The 18661-nt window shown below is 44.3% G+C and overlaps 1 protein-coding gene across 2 annotated transcripts in view; it reads left to right on the plus strand.

Annotated features, from left to right (window-relative positions):
• ccdc24 (coiled-coil domain containing 24) overlaps positions 1–18661 on the plus strand; it is a 191937-nt gene that overhangs the window by 164221 nt on the left and 9055 nt on the right. For both annotated transcript variants that reach the window (XM_070886772.1, XM_070886773.1), the window contains 2 exons: positions 8035–8104; positions 16864–16978. In XM_070886772.1, coding sequence (XP_070742873.1) covers positions 8035–8104; positions 16864–16978 — 185 coding nt within the window. The remainder of the gene's footprint in view (positions 1–8034; positions 8105–16863; positions 16979–18661) is intronic.

Here is an 18661-nt window from a genome sequence, read left to right on the forward strand (position 1 = left end):
TTAGACTTGAAAGTAGCGGGTATGATTAAGAAGTTCGCAGATGATACAAACATTTTCTGAGTGGTTGATAATGAAGAAGAAAGCTGTAGACTGCAGAAAGATGTCAATGAACTGGTCAGGTGGGCAGAACAGTGGCAAATGGAATGCAATCCGGAGAAGCGTGAGGGCTACAAGGCAAGGAAATACACATTAAATGGTAGGACACTGAGAAGCGTAGAGGAACAAAGGGACCTTGGAGTGTATGTCCACAGACCCCTGACGGTAGCAATGCAGGGAGATAAGGTGGTTAAGAAGGCATACAGAATACTTGCCTTTATTAGCTGAGGCATAGAATACAAGAGCAGGGAGGTTATGCTTGAACTGTATAAAACACTAGTTAGGCCACAGCTAGAGTACTGCTGCAGTTCTGGTCACCACATTACAGGAAGGATGTGATTGCCCTGGAGAAGGTACAGAGGAGATTTATGAGGATATTGCCGGGAGTGGAGAATCTTAGCTATGAGGAAAGATTGGATATAGTCTAGGTTTTCTTTGGAACAGAGGAGGCTGAGGGGGGAGACCTTATTGAGGTGTAGCAGATGGATCAACAATCGGGGGCATAGATTTAAAGTAATTGGTAGGAGGTTTAGAGGGGATTTGAGGGGAAATCTTTTCACCCAGAGGGTGGTGCCAGGGTTCTTGAACTCACAGCCTGAAAGGGTGGTAGAGGCAGAAACCCTCACCCCATTTAAAAAGTGCTTGGATATGCACTTGAAGTGCCGTAACCTACAAGGCTACAGACCAAGAGCTGGAAAGTGGGTTTAGACTGGATAGCTCTTTGTTGGCCGGCATGGACACAATGGGCCGAAATGGCCTCCATCCGTGCTGTAATTTTCTATGGGGCCGAACTTGCTGCCGCCGAGTTTTCTGGGCGGTCTCTCCCCCGAGCGAGTTTGGTGGAGATCTCCCACTGGCGGGGAGCGAAGACCGCTGGGGACCGTCTGCTGGCATCCCTCCCACTGAGCTGCCAGTTTGGTCTGGGTGGGAGTCTGCTGCAGCAGGGGAAAAGACCATCGTATGGAGACAGGTCTAACCTCAACGGTAGGTATGAAGACTTGCAAAAAAAGGTTAGTAAACTTTTCTTTTTTTTTCAAGCGATTCAGATGGATGAGGTCCCCTGAATGTTTTCCAGTGTTTTTTTTATTTTTTGGAAACATTTAATTTTATCTGTTCCCCCTCCTCCCTGGGCCCAACTCAATCCTCGGCGGTACTTTGCTGAGGATTGCATTTGCTGCCGAGATTGGGAGCTCCTGCCCGCTGCTGCCCAGATTCACGGCGTAAGTCCTTTTTTTGCCACCGGACGGTCTTTCCAGGACTTTTTAGTGAAAGTTCCGCCCAAAGTACCGTCAGGATCTCAGCAGTTCTTTGAGTGGCACTGGGCAGAACTTAACTTCCACCAAATTCGGGCCTATGATTCTTGCCCAGCGAATGTCCTTCAAACTCTTATGCCTGGTAAAAGCAGGCGTAAGGCATGCTTTTACCAGCGTAAGGGTTTTAAAAGATAGAAAAATAACATTTTATCAATAATTTTTGTATTAAAAACCCTGTCCATTAAGGTAAGTTTATTTTTACCCCTATTAAAACATACTTTAAAAAAAATTCAAAAAAATAAATTTTTGTCTAAGACATTTAATTAAATTCAATTTCAGTTAATTTTAAATGTGAAGAGTTTTTCTTATTTATTTAAAATGTTTGTGTTTTTGGGTGTATCCCCATTCATAGAAGTGATGAGATCACCATTACTGTGAATGGGGATATGCTGTTTTCATTGATTGGTCCGGCCCACGTGATTATAGGCAGCACATACGCTCCTGGAATACGGGGGGCCCCTACGTTGGACAGCGCAGCTAGGCCTCGGAACGTAAGTCTACGATCCTCCGGGATCACCAGGTATTTTCGTTAAAAGTTTTTCGGTCGGAGGCATCCGCCCGTGGGAAGCTTCTAACCGCAATTTTTGGCCCAACATTCAGGGACATTAGCATTAGAATTCTCAGATCATATATTGCTTTATTGATATAATTAGTTGATCTATTCAGGCTGGAGTTCAAGAGGTTAATTGGAGTGGGAGGGGAATTGGGGAGTGGGAAGGAATGGGACCAATGGAGAGAAGGAGGGGGAGAAAGGAAGAGAGGAGAAAGACAAAGGGAGTGACAAAAAGAGGAGGGTTGGATAAAGGGAGAGAGAAGGAAAGGGGGAAATGAATGGAAGATGGGGCTGAGGGATGGGGAAGTGACGGTGGCCGACTATCTCTGTGGGTGTGGTGCTTGTTGGGTGCCGAGCAATTGGCTGAGAAGTGCCTCTGGAGAGGGTTGGGTTTTAAAGGATGTCTCAGCAGGAATGTGATTTGAAGGACTGATGAGTACTTCAGTGGGGAAGGGATGCATACCGTGAAGATGTATCCGTTTGGGATCAAGTAGAAGAGGCCACAGAATGCGGAACATCGGTAGTAAATAAAGTGGCAAATAGGCGGTAATGGATGAAAAATGGCAGCTGCGGCAGGAGCCATCGTGTGACAGCAAGAAATGCAAGAGCAACTGGCACATTTCAAGAACAGAAAACTGGCCAACATGCCTCTTTCCTCAGTGGTTGGGCTATCTTTACTCCATGGCATTTTTTCATTATTTTAATGAAAACCTGTAACATCAGTGTGGTATCTGCCTCAAGGATACCTTACTGCAGCTCCTACTACCACTTATAAAGTGAAGGTAATTATTTGGGGAGGGTTTGGGGCAGAGGTTGGGGGAAATGGGTTGAAACAGTTAGCCACAGCGCTTGACTCCATTTACGTATGGTGAATTGGGCTCACCCTGGGTCTTAAAGGGACTTCTTGGGAAGTTGTATTTAAGGTGATGGCCTTTAAGAAGTCATTTTACACCTCAAATCCGCCACAAAACAGATGGGAAATCAGAGGAGAATTCATCCTTACGTCAGTGGAGCATCAATTTTGCTTGCATGCTAAGTGTTTTTTCTGGTTCTAATTCAAGCATCTTGTCACTGAGACTGAAGCTATTCTGTACCTATGATACAAAAATGTACTTAACTGTTTAATTTTTAATAATTTCCCACATTTCTGACAATTCTTGCCATACTTACCATAAATACTTGATGTGCACTTGGGGCACAGTTCAAATATTAGAAATGTTATTAATATATTAGGCCCCAAACCCATCTCAAATAATTGGTGTAATTAAACAAATGGCAGTAGGAACTGCAGTAAGCTGTCTTTGAGGCAGATACCATACTGATGAGACCATTTTTGTGTGCTGCTCCTGAAGGTTGGTGTTATTTTCCCTGTATATTCTTTTTAGTGCTTTGGAGTTCTCTTTGGGACTCTTGCTTCTAGTTTTAATCAGCTTTGTTCAATGTACTGCTTTCCATCGGGGAACTGGATTTCTCAGTGTGAATCCCTCTATTCTTAAGTGACGAAGATGAAGAAGAGGATGGAGAAATGGAAGAGGCAATATGGGAAGCTTTTAGGCAGTTGCCACAGAAGGCATCTCTCCCCTTCATGCATGTACCTACTCACCAGGCTCTACAAACCAAAAAGGACTTGCTTAGACTTTTCTGACCATCATTGTATCAATAGGCTGCAATTGCCATTGGAAGTTGTTGTCAAATGTTGACTGAGATGTGCAGCCCATGCCGATTATCTGTACCTGTCAAGATCAGAACTACCTTGCATTTCTTTGCAATTGGATCCTTCCAGGCAGCATCAAGTGACTTTTGCCACATTAGTCAACCAGTAGCTCATAAATGGACCAAGAAGGTCACTAATGCTTTATTCAGGAGTGCTGCACAATTCATAACCTTTCCAATGGAAGTCGACAAACCGAGAGATAGAGCTATTCCAATATGAACTGGCCGCATTCTCACAGGTGCAAAGAGCAATTGACTGAATACATAGTCCCTCAATTTTATGAACAAGAAGGCTTTCATTCTACTTATGTGCAGTGCCAATCACTTTATCCTACACATCAGTGTCAGAAACCCAGGAATTTGCCATGATGCTTTCCTTACGCAGCAATCCGCTATACCAGCCCTCATGAGTCAGGGTCATGGAACAGGATAGTTGATGATGAACCGGACGAGCTTATGACTCTAGTAAGGCTTCTGCAGACAAAGTGGGACAACAAATATAATGAGGATTATACCACAAGGTGTGATAAAGCAGACTAAAGGCATTCATAAGTCTTCTTTAAGGTACCTGAGTAAATCTGATGGAGCCCTGTAGTACAACTCAGAGTGACTCTTATTAATCATTGTAGCCTTCAGGGTACTTCACAACTTTGCAATAAAGAAAGGATTGCTGCTTCTGGAAGCTGAAGGTGATGAAGATAAAGAAGGGTTAAAAGGACTCTTTCCCCCCCCCCCCCCCGCCCCCCGGCCCCAGCCTACTTAATGAGGAGGGTGCACAGGGAGGAGTGGTCATGGATCAGGGCAGTCAGAGAAAGGCAAAGACAACTGATAGGATAATGCTTTCAATAAATAAAGACTCCACAAATAACGTCACCACACCTGCCTGCTATCTCTCTGCACTCTTACAAAATTCCTTACAGTCAAGGACTTGTGCCAAATTCCTTCGTAAGATGGCTGTCTACATTTCCCCCGCTATCATCCAAACTCCTAAAAGTTGAAAGCATACATAGAAATGAACTCAGAACTGTATGTGTACAGGCCATGTTTACAGAACAACATTCACCAAAATGTGCCATAAATTCCTCAGCCTGTCTAAACAGTGTGCAACCCCACTACCAACCTTGTCATCTCCAACAGCGTCTCCTATCTGTCTGCCTATGATGTCTAAGGCCTCCTCTTCCTGCAGACTTGGGGCGCAAAACTCAGATCCATAGCACCTATTATTTGGGCATTACCTTTGGCCTTAAAGATGCAAAATGGCGTCCGTGGCACGCCCGCGCATATTTCTGGTGCGAGTCTCTCCGGACATCATATTGGTGAGGGCATTAGTGTGCGCCCGCCGCGAGTATCCAGAGTTGGCAGATCATGATGTCAATCAGCATGCAACGCTGATTTGATGCCAGCACTGCCATATTGGACTATATTGCCAGTGACCGTGGCAATGAACATTTATACATTGGGCTTCTTCCAGGCTGGAGCCCGAGATATTTACAACATCTCGCAGTTTGCCGTCCACTGTTGCATAAGAGAGGTCACAGAGGCTCTGTGTTCAAAGAGAGCTGACTACATTTCATTCTCTCTTGCCAGAGAGCAGCAGGCTATAGGATTCTACCGGTGACCAACTGCATTGTCTTCCAGAGCCCTTATTTGCTATGCAGTACAGTTTTGGAGCAGTAAATACCACCATGGGGCAGGATAATCAGAGTTGCAGTGTTTAAAATGCTGTGGCAATTTAAAAGGGCATAGGATTTTCTTCAGAGCATCAGACAGCTGTGGCCAAATTGTCAGAATGTGAAGCAGATTTGAGTGTCAGCAGCGGCAGAAAGAGGTTCAATGACTGTACAAGGCTAGCAATGGTAAGTCTAGGCACTGGTGACAATTCATATCTTTCACTCAAACTGCCTTCACTCAACATCTCATCTCTCAGACTTTTCTCTCAAAGTTCACGGGGTTGGGGGTAATATATTAGCATGGATAGAGGATTGACTAACTAACAGAACACAGAGAGTCGGGATAAATGGGTAAATTTCCGGTTGGCAAACAGTAACTAGTGGGGCGAGTCCTGCTCTGGTGCTAACCTACCAATAGGAGGAGAATTCAGCCTGCAGTTTTATGTTTAAGAACAAATTAGTCAGGCTTGAGTTGTTATGTGTAATTTAACCATTCGATTGGGAACTTTGCCATTCCTTGACTCATTTAGTCACAGCCAATGGTTTACAGTGGTACTTTGTTTTTCCAATTGAAAGCAAAAGAATCATAAAGCACAGGCAAGTAGTATCCCGTTCAGCCAAGATGCATATTTTCCTCCCTTAAGTGCTTAATCATTCCAGAGTGCTCTACAAAGAACAGCACAGACATCAAGCAGTGGTAGGAGAGATGATTGAATGCACAGTTGAAAAGATAGGTTTTGATGAGAATTTTAAAGCAAAGCAAAAGTGGTTTAGTGAAGGAATTCCAAAGATTTGCACCAAGATAGTTGAAGGTTCTGCCACCAACTGAGGTATGGTGGAAGGGAGAGTACACAAAAAAATCAGCGTCCGAGGACCATAAAGTACAGTTTGGGATGTGGGGCTGGAGGGTTTCAGAGCTACCAAACAGGAATTGCCACAAAGCAGACCAAATTGCCCAAATAATTTCTTCATGTTGTTTACATGTGTATTTTATTTACCTTGTGTCTGTATAGAAAGCTAAAAAAATAACAATTATAGCATAACAAATATATAAAAGATTATGCAAGCATGAAAAAGTCACTAAGCCGACATGCACAGAAGTTTGCTATTCTCTGAGTCTGCTTCAATCCCAGAGTTAGAATTTTCACCTGGGTTTTTGATAGTGGGAATTTCTATCTCTTGTGAGAGGACACTGTGCAAAAGAAGTGAATCGTGGGAGTTGCAGTTTCCTTTCTGCTCCTGTGGAACTGCCAGAATGAATTATGATAACCCATAGTATATGACAAGAAAGAAAAGGATCCATTAACTGGGTTGGATTTGCAGTCCATGTTGAGAAAGTCTATGTGGATGATGCATGGTTGGAGTTGGAGTTTTCACCCTGTTGCTGTGGAACTACAATATCCAAAGCAGCATGACAATATGTGTTAAATGACAACTGTGCAGAAAATTTACAAATAAAAACTGAGGGATGTGCAGCAGTGGGAGAAAAAAATATATATATTTTTTTCCGGAATTCTATTTGGTATAAGTCATCAAATTTTGAATCCGATCTGAGACTCTGAAGCCAGAGTCAACCTATCTGTCCACCAGGCTTGGACCATGGCAGTTAATCAACTGGTAAAGATCCTGGTCATTTTGGAAAATTGATAGTGGGAAAAGCCTTGCTGATGGGTTAAACCCACCCCGGTGCAATGTTATGTCAATGACATCTTTCACAAGAATTATAAATCCACCATCTTTTATAATCATGCATGTTACTAAGAAAAAGATACAAGATGTTGAGGAGAAAAGAAAGAGTAAACAAATAAAGTACCTTCATCTGAGGTAAACTTTGCGATATCCACAGTGAGGATATAGCAAAGGAAGTATGTAAATAACCGTGAATAAGAAGTCTTGAGGAGAGAAGAACAAAAAGTATGTGCATCTTGCAAGTTTTGCAAAGTGGTAGGTAAATAGTATTAGAAACATTACATCTCTGAGACCTGTATGTTTCAGTATCATAAAATGGATAATATTTTACCTTGGATCAGTAAATATCATAAACTACCCTCTAGTTCCTGAACTATGAGAGATCTAGGAGATATGAAAAAAATGCACCTATTTACTTTCACTGTCATTGTTTATCCTGCATCTCTGCTTGCTGTTTTTTCCTCTCTTACTGCAATACTTCCTTAATCAGTAGCAGACCACACTAAAGTTAATAGGGTATAAATTTGTCTTGGGTGTTGGCACAAAACGGGCAATAGAAAGTATTAGGCTGAACACCAGTTCTGCTAAAATAATTGCTATATTCAACTAAAATCCACAATAATCTAACGTTAATTATTAGTACCCTGTAGTGCGGGGGAAAAAATGTGAAATATTATTACGTACTCTGTCGGCAAGAAAAATAATCTATCCAACCTTCAGGAATTCCCAGATAAATTCACTTTGATATCAATGGTGAAACCTGGACGGATGTAAAAGAAAGAAGTTCAATGCCAATGATGAAATTAAATAAAAAGTAAACAACACAACTGAAAACTACAAACATAATAAATAAAAGCACAAGTATTTTTAAAATAAAATTATTAAAATAAAATCTAATTTGGTACCAACTTATTGTTACTTTAGAATTGGAGGAACAGATATACACTTTGTTCAGGAATGATAATCGTGGGACTTTAACCCGACTTCATGTTATCTGCAGGAATGCTTAGAAGAAGAGCATAAGTGCAGCTTGAACCTTATGACACAAAGTGCAGTGCCATCAATTGCAGGTATGTTCTTGTCTGGCGTAAAAATAAAAAAGGGAAGGTGGCTCAACCGTGGCTATCAAGGGAAATCAGGGATAGCATTAAAGCCAAGGAAGTGGCATACAAATTGGCCAGAAATAGCAGCGAACCCGGGGACTGGGAGAAATTTAGAACTCAGCAGAGGAGGACAAAGGGTTTGATTAGGGCAGGGAAAATGGAGTACGAGAAGAAGCTTGCAGGGAACATTAAGATGGATTGCAAAAGTTTCTATAGGTATGTAAAGAGAAAAAGGTTAGTAAAGACAAACGTAGGTCCCCTGCAGTCAGAATCAGGGGAAGTCATAACGGGGAACAAAGAAATGGCAGACCAATTGAACAAGTACTTTGGTTCGGTATTCACTAAGGGGGACACAAACAACCTTCCGGATATAAAAGGGGTCAGAGGGTCTAGTAAGGAGGAGGAACTGAGGGAAATCCTTATTAGTCGGGAAATTGTGTTGGGGAAATTGATGGGATTGGAGGCCGATAAATCCCCAGGGCCTGATGGACTGCATCCCAGAGTACTTAAGGAGGTGGCCTTGGAAATAGCGGATGCATTGACAGTCATTTTCCAACATTCCATTGACTCTGGATCAGTTCCTATGGAGTGGAGGGTAACCAATGTAACCCCACTTTTTAAAAAAGGAGGGAGAGAGAAAACAGGGAATTATAGACCGGTCAGCCTGACCTCAGTAGTGGGTAAAATGATGGAATCAATTATTAAGGATGTCATAGCAACGCATTTGGAAAGAGGTGACATGATAGGTCCAAGTCAGCATGGATTTGTGAAAGGGAAATCATGCTTGACAAATCTTCTGGAATTTTTTGAGGATGTTTCCAGTAGAGTGGACAAGGGAGAACCAGTTGATGTGGTATATTTGGACTTTCAGAAGGCTTTCAACAAAGTCCCACACAAAGGATTAATGTGCAAAGTTAAAGCACATGGGATTGGGGGTAGTATGCTGACATGGATTGAGAACTGGTTGTCAGACAGGAAGCAAAGAGTAGGAGTAAATGGGTACTTTTCAGAATGGCAGGCAGTGACTAGTGGGGTACCGCAAGGTTCTGTGCTAGGGCCCCAGCTGTTTACACTGTACATTAATAATTTAAACGAGGGGATTAAATGTAGTATCTCCAAATTTGCGGATGACACTAAGTTGGGTGGCAGTGTGAGCTGCGAGGAGGATGCTATGAGGCTGCAGAGTGACTTGGATAGGTTAGGTGAGTGGGCAAATGCATGGCAGATGAAGTATAATGTGGATAAATGTGAGGTTATCCACTTTGGTGGTAAAAACAGAGAGACAGACTATTATCTGAATGGTGACAGATTAGGAAAAGGGGAGGTGCAACGAGACCTGGGTGTCATGGTACATCAGTCACTGAAGGTTGGCATGCAGGTACAGCAGGCGGTTAAGAAAGCAAATGGCATGTTGGCCTTCATAGCGAGGGTATTTGAGTACAGGGGCAGGGAGGTGTTGCTACAGTTGTACAGGGCCTTGGTGAGGCCACACCTGGAGTATTGTGTACAGTTTTGGTCTCCTAACTTGAGGAAGGGCATTCTTGCTATTGAGGGAGTGCAGCGATGGTTCACCAGACTGATTCCCGGGATGGCGGGACTGACCTATCAAGAAAGACTGGATCAACTGGGCTTGTATTCACTGGAGTTCAGAAGAATGAGAGGGGACCTCATAGAAACGTTTAAAATTCTGACGGGTTCAGACAGGTTAGATACAGGAAGAATGTTCCCAATGTTGGGGAAGTCCAGAACCAGGGGTCACAGTCTAAGGATAAGGGGTAAGCCATTTAGGACCGAGATGAGGAGAAACTTCTTCACCCAGAGAGTGGTGAACCTGTGGAATTCTCTACCACAGAAAGTTGTTGAGGCCAATTCACTAGATATATTCAAAAAGGAGTTAGATGAAGTCCTTACTACTAGGGGGATCAAGGGGTATGGCGAGAAAGCAGGAATGGGGTACTGAAGTTGCATGTTCAGCCATGAACTCATTGAATGGCGGTGCAGGCTCGAAGGGCCGAATGGCCTACTCCTGCACGTATTTTCTATGTTTCTATGTTTCTATGTTTCCACTGTGAGTTCTAAGCTCCAATTTGTACTGGCAAGCATCCAATGTATGTCAACCAAATACTCTACAGTGTATTACATTAGGAACAATGGTATATGTGCAAAGATTAACTTACAATGAAACGATGAGGATTTCTGTAAAACATATGTTTAATAAAAGCATTAAAATAATAGTCCCCCTTCATGATGTTTACACCTCCTAAATTCCATAAATCTATAAACTCATGAACGGTTGCTGATAGATTTGTGGATTTTTATATAATTATCCCCTTTGCAAACTCAGTGTCAGGCCAGAACAGTTTAGAATTAGAAAGGAGATATGAATCAAAATAGAGGCTGTTGTTCTCTGGCTAATGATCCTCCTGCTTTCCAACTTCACAAACCAAAAACCATGTAGAATATGAATAGTATTGAATGCAGAATGGTTAGAAAATCTGGTGACCTAACTGTGTGTTGCATTGTACGTGTCAGATTATCTTCCAGTTTTGTCTATCTCGGACCAGCTTTTCTTGCCCGATTAAATAAGAACACAAGAATGAAGGAAATAGGAGCAGGAGTAGGCCATATGGCCCCTCAAGCCCACTCCGCCATTTAATACGACCATGGCTGATCCAATCATGGACTCAGGTCCACTTCCCTGCCTGCTCCCCATAAGCCCTTATTCCCTTATCGGTTAAGAAACTGTCTATCTCTGTCTTAAATTTATTCAATGACCCAGCTTCCACAGCTCTCTGAGGCAGTGAATTCCACAGATTTACAACCCTCTGAGAGAAGAAATTCCTCCTCATAGTTTTAAATGGGCGGCCCCTTATTCTAAGATTATGCCCCCTAGTTCTAGTCTCCCCTACCCTATCAGTGAAAACATCCTCTCTGCATCCACCTTGTCAAGCCCCTCATAATTGTTGTGTATGGAGAAAGAGTCAGACTGAACACTGTGAGCTCAAAGTAAAGTGCGACCGTAGTCTTTTATTGCAGGTCTCCAGAGTGCCTCTCCAACTTGTGAAGCCTCTTTCAGTACCTGTGCTCCCAACGAATTATGGGATCCCTTGGGACTCCCAGGGATGAGCCCTCTGGTGGCTGTACAGAGTAAATACAAGTTTACATATATAATAACACTCCCCCCACCCCTCCCCTCCAAAAGTCAATAGTGTAACTATTCACAGTGTGAGTCATACTGGGGCCCTTCTTGCCCTGGTTGATCGTCTCGGTGTTAAAGCTGGTGTTGTTGAATATTTGTTGGGCCCTCGCTGGGCTGCTGTGCAGCTGGCCTTACTGGGCTGCCTGGTGTGTTGGGCCCTGCAGGGCTTCTGTGGATGATGGGTTCTGCTTCGTGGTCAACCGTGGTGCCGGTTGCCACTGGTGTGTGTGTTGGGGGGTCAAAAAAGGTAGGGTCCAAGGTGAGTTGCTCAGAATAGTCCGTGAATCTGAGTTTGATTTGGTCCATGTGTTTCCGGTGAATGAGTCCATTTGAAAGTTTGACCCGAAACACCCTGCTCCCCTCTTTGGCCATGACAGTGCCGGGAAGCCACTTGGAACCTTGTCCATAATTTAATACAAATACAGGATCATTGATTTCAATCTCGCGTGACACATTTGCGCTATCATGGTGTGCACCTTCTTGAAGCCGCCTGCTCTCTACCTGTTCATGTAGATCAGGGTGAACTAACAAGAGCCCCATCTTAAGTGCTCTTTTCATGAGCAGTTCAGCAGGTGGGATCCCAGTGAGTGAGTGGGGTCTCGTGCGGTAGCTAAGCAGGACTCGGGATAAGCGAGTCCGCAGTGAGCCTTCAGTTACCCTCTCCAAGCTCTGCTTGATGATTTGCACTGCTCTCTCTGCCTGACCATTGGACGCTGGTTTAAACGGGGCGGATGTGACATGTTTGATCCCGTTATGGATCATGAATTCTTTGAACTCAGCACTGGTGAAACATGGCCTGTTGTCGCTAACCAGGACATCGGGTAAGTTGTGAGTGGCAAACATGGCCCGCGGGCTTTCGGTAGTGGCAGCCGACGTGCTAGCCGACATTATCTCACATTCAATCCACTTGGAGTACGTGTCTACAACCACAAGGAATATTTTACCCAACAATGGGCCTGCATAGTCGACATGTACCCTAGACCATGGTTTGGAGGGCCAAGACCATAAACTTAGCGGCGCCTCCTGGGTACATTGCTTAACTGCGAGCATGTATTACATCTGTGAACGCAGGACTCTTCAATCCGCGTCGATACTGGGCCACCACACGTGGGATCTGGCTATCGCTTTCATCATTACGATGCCTGGGTGGGTACTGTAGAGGTCATTGATGAAGGTGTCTCTGCCCTTCTTGGGGACCACTACTCGATTGGCCCACAGAAGGCAGTCTGCTTGTATAGACATTTCATCTTTGCACCACTGGAACGGCTTTATCTCTTCCTGCATTTCCACTGGGACACTGGACCATCTCCCATGAAGCACACAGATTTTGACTAGAGATAATAAGGGATCCTGGCTTGTCCAAGTTTTGATCTGCCGGGTAGTGATGGGTGATTGATCACTCTCAAATGCTTCCATAACCTTGGCTAGATCTGCGGGCAACGCCATTTCCACCCCCATGATGGGCAATGGCAGCCTACTGAGAGCATCGGCGCAATTTTCTGTGCCTGACCTGTGGAGGATGGCGTAGTTGTATGCGGACAACGTGAGCACCCGTCTCTGGATGCGGGCCGATGGGTTGGTATTTTTTCTCTCGGAAAACAGGGATATAAGTGGCTTATGGTCAGTTTCCGATTTGAATTTTAGCCCAAACAGGTATTGATGCATTTTCTTTAACCCATAGACACACGCTAACGCTTCTTTCTCAATCATGCTGGAGGCTCTCTCAGCCTTAGACAGACTCCTGGATGCATAAGCAACCGGTTGCAGTTTCCTGAAATCATTAGCTTGTTGCAATACACACCCGACGCCATATGATGACGCATCACATGCTAGTACCAAACGCTTACATGGATCATACAACACAAGCAATTTGTTTGAGCATAACAATTTTCTTGCTTTTACAAAGGCATTTTCTTGGATTTTTGCCCCAAACCATTCGCCCCCTTTTCATAGTAAGACATGTAGTGGTTCTAACAGTGTGCTGAGACCTGGTAAGAAGTTACCAAAGTAGTTCAAGAGTCCCAGAAACAACCGCAACTCCGTCGTGTTCTGTGGCCTCGATGCGTTCTCGATTGCCTCCATCTTGGCGTTGGTGGGCCTGATGTCGTTCGCCGCAATCCTCCTTCCCAAGAACTCCACTTCACGCGCCAGGAAAACACCCTTCAAGTGTTTTAACCTGAGCCCCACGTGGTTGAGTCGACTAAGAACCTCCTCCAGGTTCTGCAGATGCTCGGCTGTGTCCCGACCTGTGACCAAGATGTCGTCCTGGAAGACCACGGTGTGCTGGACCGATTTCAGTAAACTTTCGATGTTTCTCTGGAATATAGCCACCGCTGATCGGATTCCAAGCGGGCATCTGTTATAAACAAAAAGACCTTTGTGTGTGTTGATGCAGGTGAGGGCCTTCAATGATGCCTCCAGTTCCTGCGTCATGTAGGCTGAAATCAGATCCAGCTTCGTGAATGTCTTTCCTCCCGCCAGCGTTGCAAAAAGGTTGTCGGCCTTTGGTAGTGGGTATTTGTTCCTGCAGGGAGAAACAATTGATAGTTACTTTGTAATCGCCACAGATCCTGATGGTGCCGTCTCCCTTGAGACCTTGTGCTGGATGGGTCGCGCCCCCGGAATTAGGTGGATCTGCACTTTTGCTCCTTGGAATTTCCCGATGCCTGGTTCGAACAGCGAAGGAAATTTGTTTAAGACCTGGGCACACGAAGTGTCGTCAGCAGGCGATAACGCTCAAATGTCGTCCCAGTTCCAGCGTATCTTTCCCAGCCAGCTCCTGCCGAGCAGTGTGGGACCATCGCCTGGTAGCTTGTGCACCGCTCCATTATAGGAGACCTTTACGGTAGCACTGCCGATTACAAGAATCAATTCTTTTGTACGAATTGGAGTTAAGACTGGCCTTGAGGCCTTGTTCCACCACAACCTTTTGAAAGTCTTTTTGCCCATGCTGGACTGGCTCGCGACCATGTTCAGCTCCAGTGACACCGGGAGTCCATTTAGTTCAACATTCAGCATTGTCGGGGACAATTTGTGGTGAATGTGTGCACCCCATGTACCTCTGCCTCCTTGATCTGAAGTTCTGGTTCGTCGTGATCCTCCGTGGATCTGTCCTCCTCTGCAACGTAGTGGTTTGCAAATGTAACAGGCTTTGCAGCTCACCTGTACACTAGTTGGAGGTGCCCCATTGTTCTACAGCCCTTGCAAACGTACTCTTTGAATCGGCATGAATAGAAACGATGATCATCGCTGCAGTGCCAACAAGGTGTTAATGGCTTTGCATTCATCACCCTTGATGGTGGACTCTGAGACATCTGCAGATGTGCAGCTGCAGGCATGTGTGACCAGTCCTGTACATTATGATTCAAAAACAACATCACTTGTTCACAGTACTTGTAGCAGCACTTGTGTGCTGAGAGATTTGCGAAGTATTGTCACTGGTGGCAATGAATGCCTGGGCTATCACTGTGGCCTTACTCAAGGTTGGGGTCTCTACAGTCAAAAGTTTGCAAAGTATGGTTTCGTGGCCAATGCCAAGTACGAAAAAGTCTCCGAGCATGTGCTCCAAATGTCCTACAAATTCGCAATGTCCTGCAAGGTGTCTTAGCTCGGCGACATAACTCACCACTTCCTGGCCTTCAGACCTTTTGTAGATGTAGAACCGGTACCTCGCCATCAGGTACCTTTCCTTCAGGTTCCTTCAGGTTCAACTGCTCTCGGACCAGTGTGCACAAATCGTCGTACGATTCCTCCGTGGGTTTCGCTGGAGTGAGCAGATTCTTCATGAGGCCATACGTTGGTGCCCCACAGACAGTGAGGAGGATCGCTCTTCGTTTGGCAGCACTCTCTTCCCCATCTAATTAGTTGGCCACGAAGTATTGGTCGAGTCGCTTCACAAAAGTTTCCCAATCATCTCCCTCCGAGAATTTCTCCAGGATGCCCACTGTTCTCTGCATCTTTGGGTTTGCTATCTGTATCTCGTCGCCCGTTGTTGTGTATGGAGAAAGAGTCAGACTGAACACTGTGAGCTTAAAGTAAAGTGTGACCGTAGTCTTTTATTGCAGGTCGCCAGAGTGCCTCTCCAACCTGTGAAGCGTCCTTAAATACCAGTGCTCCCAAGGGATTATGGGATCCCTTGGAACTCCCAGAGATGAGCCCTCTGGTGGCTGTACAGAGTAAATACAAGTTTACATATATAACAATAATCTTATACGTTTCGATAAGATCACCTCTCATTCTTCTGAATTCCAGTGAGTAGAGGCCCAACCTACTCAACCTTTCCTCATAAGTCAACCCCCTCATCTCTGGAATCAACTTAGTGAACCTTCTTTGGACTGCCTCCAAAGCAAGTATATCCTTTCTTAAATATGGAAAACAAAATTGGACACAATATTCGTGGTGTGGCCTCACCAATGCCCTGTCTTACTGTAGGAAGACTTCCCTGCTTTTATACTCCATTCCCTTTGCAATAAAGGCCAAGATTCCATTGGGCTTCCTGATCACTTGCTGTACCTGCATACTAACCTTTTGTGTTTCATGCACCAGGACCCCCAGGTCCCGCTGTACTGCAGCACTTTGCAATTTTTCTCCATTTAAATAATAACTTGCTTTTCGATTTTTTTTTTTCCTGCCAAAGTGCATAACCTCACACTTTCCAACATTATACTCCAGCTGCCAAATTTTTGCCCACTCACTTAGCCAGTCTATGTTGCAGGTTTTTTGTGTCCTCCTCACACACTGTTTTTCCTCCCATCTTTCTATCGTAAGCAAACTTGGCTACGTTACACTCGGTCCCTTCATCCAAGTCGTTAATATAGATTGTAAATAGTTGGGGTCCCAGCACTGATTGCTGTGGTACCCCACTAGTTACTGATTGCCAACCTGAGAATGAACCATATATCCCGACTCTCTGTTTTCTGTGAGTTAGCCATTCCTCTATCCATGCTAATATATTACCCCCAACCCAGTGAATTTTTATCTTGTGAAGTAACCTTTTATGTGGCGGCTTGTCAAATGCCTTCTGGAAGTCCAAATATACCACATTCACAGACTCCCCTTCATTCACCCTGTTTGTTACATCCTCAAAGAATTCCAGCAAATTTGTCAAACATGACTTCCCCTTCATAAGTCCATACTGACTTTGCCTGACTCAGTTATGCTTTTCCAAATGTCCTGCTACTACTTCTTTAATAATGGACTCCAACATTTTATATTTTATGAAAATACTTCAGAAGAATTATGATAATTTAAAATCAATCCTTAAATCAATAACCGTAATAGTAGATTATTTTACCTAAAGTAAATGCTAACAGTCGTTTTATCATTACTTGATATGTACCAAACACTATCCTCCACAAGCCTGCGTTATGTCTGAACTAGATGCTTATGCTGTTTGGAATAAAAGATGTGATTTTTTTTTTCTCCTTCTCTAAATTCTCACTCTTCCCCTCGTGTAACTTATACCACACTGTTGAGAGGGAGCATTCGGTGCTTCTGAATGTTCTTAAAGTTTTGTTGTTATTTTCAGAACTGAAGGAGGAACGTAAAATCCTAGAACGGGATCTGCAGCTGACAACATCAATAAAAAGCCTGGTACAGATTCACAAACCACCTGGGTGTAGGTCTTCACAGCGATCCTCCAGGTAATACATATTCAGAGCTCAGTTTCCTCCTCCTCAGGTTATAGACGAGCTTGGAGGCTCTGCTGTTTTACGGCCACAGTGCTCTGCTTGGCTGAATGCTGTACCTCGAAATTTAATTGACAGTCAGATTTAATTTGAAAATCCCAAAATTAACCAATTGCAACTCTCAATGATATTTGTGTTAATGAAGCATTCCCTCACTATTGATCTAGCAACATATTAGAAAGTCAGAGACCCCAGTTCTGGGAAATCTCTCATATCGATCAAAAGAAATGTGAACTATTCCAAGGTCCTGAAAACAACCACATCTTTAAATGATTTTGACATTTGCATTTCTGTTTAAATGACTGTTTTGAACTAAACTCTTTCTAGCTCTTCTAGCAAAAGCCTACCCTTCACATGTATAAAACTAACACATTGATAACTATTTTAATTCAGGATTAAATAAATAGTACTGCTTCATAATGTTTATGTAGGGGTACTCAACAATAGTAGTACCCTTGAAAGTCAGGGGGAGCTGATTGGATCTTTTCTTGTTGGCGTTGGTCATTACCTGGCAGTTACATCGCACAAATGTAACCTGCCACTTGTCAGCTCAAGGTGTTCTGCTGTAGGCTGGCCTGGAGTGCATCACTATTGGAGGAGTTGTGAATGAAGCTGAACACTGTAGAATTGTCCCAGTCCACATCTTATGATGGAGCCAACGTCGTTGGTGAAGCAGTGGAAGATAGTTGGGCCGAGGATCCTTCCCTGAAGAACATCTGCAGCAATGTCCTGGGGCTGCAATGATCACCCTCTGGCAACCATGACCATCTTACTTTGTGTCGGGGTAAGGGTTAGGACAGATAGTGAATGGGTGACCAAGAGACAAGGCAAGAGCAGGAAGGTAGTGCAGGAGGCCCCTGCGGTCATCTCCCTCCAAAACAGATATACCGTTTTGGATACTGTTGGGAGAGATGACTTACCAGGGGAAGGCACCAGCAGCCAGGTTCATGGCACCATGGGTGGCTCTGCTGCACAGAAGGGCGGGAAAAAGAGTGGGAGAGCTATAGTGATAGGGGACTCTATTGTAAGGGGAATAGATAGGAGTTTCTGCGGCCGCAACCGAGACTCCAGGATGGTATGTTGCCTCCCTGGTGCAAGGGTCAAGGATGCCTCGGAGCGGCTGCAGAGCATTCTGGAGAGGGAGGGTGAACAGTTAGTTGTCGTGGTACATGTAGGTAACAACGATATAGGTAAGAAGCGGGAAGAGGTCCTACAAGCTGAATTTTGGGAGCTAGGAGTTAAATTAAAAAGTAGGACCTCAAAGGTCGTAATCTCTGGATTTCTACCAGTGCCACGTGCTAATCAGAGTAGAGGGAGTAGGATAGTTAGAATAAATACGTGGCTTGAGCAGTGGTGCAAGAGGGAGGGATTCAAATTCCTGGGACATTGGAACCAGTTCTGGGGGAAGTGGGACCTGTACAAAAGGGACGGTCTGCACTTGGGCAGGACTGGAACTGATGTCCTGGGGGTAATATTTGTAAATGCAGTTTGGGAGTGTTTAAACTAACATGGCAGGGGGATGGGAACCTATGCAGCGAGACAGGGCGAAGTAATATGGAGTCAGAAACAGATGGTAGAAAGGTAAAAAGCAATAGTGGAAGGCCGAGTAAACAAAGGCAAGAAACAAAAAGGGCCACA

The sequence above is a fragment of the Pristiophorus japonicus genome, chromosome 8 (assembly GCF_044704955.1).
Source record: "Pristiophorus japonicus isolate sPriJap1 chromosome 8, sPriJap1.hap1, whole genome shotgun sequence".
Taxonomy (NCBI): domain Eukaryota; kingdom Metazoa; phylum Chordata; class Chondrichthyes; family Pristiophoridae; genus Pristiophorus; species Pristiophorus japonicus.